At 34.4% G+C, this 6,142-nt stretch overlaps 1 protein-coding gene across 1 annotated transcript; it reads right to left on the reverse strand.

The window, feature by feature from the left end:
• Positions 1–3,400: 3,400 nt before the first annotated feature.
• LOC110661328 (RING-H2 finger protein ATL16) lies at positions 3,401–4,942 on the reverse strand. Its single transcript, XM_021819915.2, has one exon. The coding sequence runs from the start codon at positions 4,610–4,612 to the stop codon at positions 3,539–3,541; it is 1,074 nt and encodes a 357-aa protein (XP_021675607.2). The 5' UTR covers positions 4,613–4,942; the 3' UTR covers positions 3,401–3,538.
• Positions 4,943–6,142: the final 1,200 nt, after the last annotated feature.

Raw genomic sequence — 6,142 nt, forward strand, 5'->3', positions numbered from 1 at the left:
AACCGAGTCACTGACTCTGGTTATCACCCAATTGCTACCTTTGATGTTCTATCTCTAGGGTCTTAAACCCTAACTAGGAGTTTTTCTAACTCCTCTGCAGAAATAGAACTCTATTCTAGCATATCTATACCAAACTAGAGGTTATTTGCAAACACCCTCATCATGAAATACCATGGGAATGCACGTAGCTTTACACAATAATCCCATGTCATTATTGTAATCTGCAGTTTACAGTACAAACATCGAGAATATTGTATAGTTACTATGGTACATCCCAATAGACTAGGTTTTCCAATCTCTTATCTCTCTTAAATCAACTAATATCATAAACTCACTTTGACTGAGCTATCCACTGACAATCGCCAGTAGTGATACCCTCACCCTTATTTAGGGCAACTATACTACCAAAACTCACCGTTATGTACTCATGCCTTGCACTAGATAGGCACACCATTTAGCCCCACTATGACAGAAACACAACATTTCTTTGAAATACGTATCCCCATGGTAGACCCCAACACGTTTGCTAACTCTATTTCACATCTCTACGCATTTCACAAAAACCAAAACACTAACTGAAGCACTCTTATATTAATCGAGAAATAAAGCAAAATCTAAAAATAAGAAATTACAGAAGAAGACGAAACAGGATCCTATACTCTGCATGTGACCTCCTAAAAAGACTCCTTTTACACTCCCAATTATACTCTTTTCCATGAATCTAGAGCCTAAGCTCTGATACCAACATTGTCACAACTCAATTTATGGGCCGGACCGACACTAGGACTTGGGTTAGCATAAGGCCCCCAAAGCCCGTAGTAAGCCTAACTATTCATTAGCCCAACCTTGAAGCCCATATACAAACCTAATTTCAAGAAATTAACCGAACAAAGTTAAGCCATATCCAGGACCATCCAACTGAGAGTTTTTGACTCACCTAACCTGTAATCACAATACATAACCATTTAGGGAGCTCAGCTCATCCACAAATTCTCAATCAATACAATGGGATCACTAGGAGCCCAGCTCCCTCATCTATATAAATAAATAAATCCATAAGTCTACACATACATAATCAATAAGTTAACAAATTTAAATAGTTAATCTTTTACAGACCCAGCTAAATAAAATATCACTAGCACATACTGAGTTCTAGATTTTAGATCAACGATAATAATTATAGACAATACACAAATAGACGTGCGAAGAAGGAGACAAGTCAATCACAAGAAAAGCTTTCATGTAACTTAGAAAAATTGATGAATAGGAGTGAGCGTTCGACTCTTAGAGTATGATATTGATTTTAAAAACAATTTTTCTAAAACTATCTAGTTTTAGTGCATCCCTAAGGATGAAATGCAATATCGATCAACAATTTCACCAATTTCAAGCAATATTCACACAAAAAATAATTTAGAGCGCTCACACACACCAATACATCACAACAGATATGTACATATGGGAGCTCATCCCCTATACAGCTCTCTTAATTCAATGCCTGCCAGCGAATTTAACTCGATCAGGACTTTCGCTTAATAATCCAAATGCAGGGGTCAATGAGATCAACTCAAAGCCATACTCACCCCGTTTTTCTCAAAAAGGATCGGGCCCCAAGCCTGACTAGCTCAAGCCGATTTGCCCATCCTACCCATATCTATCACACCACACCACACGCATGCCGACACACGCACACGGCTCCAAATTACCCTAAGGCGACATCCACATCCATAATTCAAATAAGAAAATGCAACATAGAGTATTCCTAGTATTTAACTACATACATATATTTATATGTGATGCATAAGCATACCTTAAAAATATAATAATATTGAAATTATAAATAAAATCAATATCTACTCACAGTACTTCACAAGTCACTGCGGCGACTGGGTAGAGAAGGAAGACTTACCTGACTCACCTAAATAATTATATTACAAAATGAACAATATTTATTTAAAATAAAACTTTGAAAGAGTTATAGATAGCCTAGATTTTGCAAAAAATTCAGTAAAATTTCCCCTATACCTAGGACCTACTCAACCTGCAAAATGGCTCAAATAACACTTCTAAATCATATACTTCAATTCATATCCCATCAACATCATATGATCCCTTCTAGGCTCTCCAAAATAAGTAAAATTTATATATTACACATAAAATAATTATTTAAAAATTCAGAGTGTTATAGATGCATTTTTATTAAAAAATTAATTGATTAAGCTCTATATATAATTAATTGATTGATTAATTAATCAATTACGTCCTTTTAAATTTTGCCTTATAAAATGTGCAAAAAGAGATAGAATAGACAGGAGAGATGTATTTTTATTACTTTAATTTTTTAATCAATTGTTTTATTTAAGGCAAATGGTATAGTTTAGATTTGAAACTTATCTTATCCATTATCAATTTCATTATGAAGAAGAACAAGAATTGATTCGATTTCTAGAAAAGAAAAGGGTCCCTAATGGATGCCAGAGTGACCTTATCCATGTCATTGCCCATAGCCATACATAGAAGCACATGGCTTAACAAGGTTTTACGTCATAGATTCATCAGAAAGAGGCACTGTTATTGTAATATTTTTTTCTAAGAAACTGTCTCTGTGTTTCTGTGCCCATCACAATAAATCCAAGTCAAAACAAGAAACTGAAGATATGGGTAATGTAGTTGCTAGTTATACTATCAAGTTAAGGCCTCAATATTCAAGAACCAATACAATATATAATATTATTACTATATGCACATATTTCTGAAATCAGCAACACATTAAATCATATTCATATATATTTTTTATGCTTGCCTTGAAGTAGCTGCTGCATCTTCATTGTCCCTGATCGAGTTGGACACTGCATAATTTTCAATAATTTCAACTAATTTTTATGTAGAATAATTTTTTATGATACGATAATTTGGTTGCTATAGGAGAAGATGGTTGTTCATAGTTCCTACAGCCTGGAAGAGTACTTGGCTATTATGGGACAACACAGGAACCATTACCAACCAGGAACAAACAGTTCACCTTCCTCCTTCGCCAACATTTAGCATTATTGAATCACCAAGTTTGTGGATATTGGCATCATTATATTAGTTGAAAAAGGACCTTTCTCTACTCCTAAATCAATGGAAGGGAGCTTTCTTCTCCTTTTTTTGAATTTATTTTTGTGATTTTTCCCTCCTTCACCAACATTTGAAAGAGGACCCCTCTTCACCTCCTAGATAAATGGATAGGGACATCTCCCTTAAATACACCAACCACTTATTTCTTTCAAAAAGAAGATTAAATAAAAATATAGAATTAAAGAGGAGCACAAGAAAGTGGTAGTTTCGGCCATCACGATCAATCATCATGGCTGTTATGAACACATTGGCCCAACCTCTTAGGCACAACCCAAGAATCAAAATAAAATTAGAATTTGAGACTTCAATTGAATATTTTTATGTCAACAAATCCTATGCTTTTAATGAACACATCTAAAATCACTATATCTTTAAAGACAGAGAGAAAGAAAAGAAATCAATCTAAACCTTTTTGGCTTTATGGCTCCAAATAAACTGGTAAGACTGCACTTCTTGATGATCCTCTGCTATGACCAAAAGAAAAGAATGTTCTTCTTGGTCTACCAGTACTACTACAACCTTCAATGGGAGTGACCTCAGTAATTACTTGCCTGCTCTGCTGAACAATCTCTTGAATTGATAAGTACAGCTGCCGATCTGCTGATGAATCCATTGAAAAAGATCTCCTTATGGGTTGGATTGCAAATTGATCATCTTTACCTCTAATGTCAATACATTCATCACCCATGCTAGTTATCTTGTTAAATTTTCTTGCTTTCTTGTGAAGAGCTGATCCTCTCTGCTCTAGTTTCCTCCTTGGTGAAGGGCTAATCGAACGTACTGATAATTCCCCTGAATTCATCAATCTTTCCTGTGCTGCAAGCAATGTTTGATCTGCAGAATTATGATTACCCAATTCAATAACAACATAATCTTCATCTCCACCAATGACACTTTCGCTGTAAGGATTTGGATCTTGTGGGGAAGAGCTTGGAGCTATAATGTGATCAATAGGGAATCTTGTATTGGTGGTTGAAATGCTGTTTCTGCAAAGTGGACAATTAGCATTATTTTGAAGCCAAACATCGATACAATCTATATGGAAAACATGGCCACAATTTGGTATTATCCTCAGCTTCTCATCTTCTTGAAACTCGTTCAAGCAAACTGCACATTCACAGAAGTTTCTTTCTCCAAAGTCTCTACTGATCTTGCCTCCTTTCTTGAACTTGAATATTGGGATTGACCTTATCACTGACTCGTCCAGTCCACGAGTTTCCATTGCAGGAGAGTAGCCCATTAAAGGGTCTTCATGATTTCGGTTTCTTGATAGAGAGAATCGCCTGAGAAGATCGATGCGGTGCCAGTTGAGGCAGCATTTGATGACAAAGATGTAATAGCTAACTAGCAAGAAAGCTGTTGCTAAAATTCCTATGATGGCGATGGCTATAATGGGGAAACTTGTGTCTGAAGAATGAGAATGAGGGGCAGAGATTGAGCTACCAGTAGGACTTGTGATTGGGGGAATAGAGCTTTTGCTTACAAGATCCATGAAATGGAACTTTTAGATCTTGAACTAATGTAAAACAACATGCAAATAAATTATGCAAGAACACCAAGGAATACTATAACCAATTCTATGAAATAACTTGAAACACAGCGAAATGAAAGAAACAGAAAACTATTGGAGAAGAGAGGAAACCAACATATTAATCAACAATAAAGAAAGATTTGAAAAGGGACAAATGTAGACTCAAAAAAGATGCAAGAACGTGGAGAAGAGAGGAAACCCAGGTGGTGTAAATGAGGGAGGTGTCAAATGGGGACATGAAAGCCTTGAAATTCAATGAAAATGTGATTTGAAACAACTGTTTTATGGAGAGAAAATTTGGGCTAATTATAAGATATATAGAAAATATTAAAAAAATATTTTATTTCTTAAAAAAATAAATTCTCTCTATAATATAAATAATAAATCTCACATGATTATAAAAAATAATTAAGTGCTCTAATAATTTATTGAAAGTATGGCCTAAGAGTACGTAGTTGGTGAATTTCCTTCTTTGTAAGTAGACACAGCGTATGGTGGCTAATATAAAAATGAAGAGACTTTGATAGAGTGGACGGCTGTACACCATGGTCCACGGACGATTGGGAGTCTAGCTTTACACGTTTCTGCAATGAAAAAATGGGCAGCTTCACAGGGGACCACGACCACGACAAGAGCTAATAATCTTGGTTAAAAACACTAAATATTATGTTCAAGAATCAAGATGGGTCATGTTACTGAAACTATGCCAAGTCATTTTCATCTCTTTACATTATTGTATTTCACCTTAAATTCAATGATATGGGCTTATGAATTTTTCAATGATTTTACATTAATTTAAGAATGTATAGTATAACAAGGAGATGACAATAGTTGGAGATTATTATCAGTTAGTTCCACTTCAATTTTTAATTTCTCATAATGCTATTGTTAATGGGAAATGATTAAAAAAAAAAAAAAAAAAAAAACCTTGACTTTTCACACACTCATTTATTCTCAATCATCATCAATCATAAAGGATAAAAAGTCTGAATGCCCACATGCAAACTAACAATCATAAACATGTACACATATATAAGTTCAGTTGATAAATTATTATTTAAATTTAATTTATTATAAATTTAAAATATAAATATATAAAATTTATATATTTAATTTATAATAAATTAAATTTAAGTAAGAAAAAAAGAATCCACCACATATATAGAAGAGGATAATAAGTGTATCTTACTTTGCATTCACACATCTCCTTAATTAATAATTTAACATGTGATGATGAGGCTTGCCTCTCCCTCCAATCTAATTTCAAAACTTTTATAGAACAAACAAATTTTCTTGTGGGGGTCCAAAAGGGATAGCCTTTTTGTCAAAGAAGGGAATAATATTACCCACAAGAAATTCACACAATAAAGGAAACACAGAACCGACACCCTCCCCCCACTCCATGCTTGCGTGTTGACGAGGCTGAGCAGAGACAACAAAAAGGGCTACTTTGGTAAGAAAAATAGTCTTAACTTTTAAAAAGCAAGTGTA

The sequence above is a fragment of the Hevea brasiliensis genome, chromosome 4, assembly GCF_030052815.1.
Source record: "Hevea brasiliensis isolate MT/VB/25A 57/8 chromosome 4, ASM3005281v1, whole genome shotgun sequence".
Taxonomy (NCBI): Eukaryota; Viridiplantae; Streptophyta; class Magnoliopsida; order Malpighiales; family Euphorbiaceae; genus Hevea; species Hevea brasiliensis.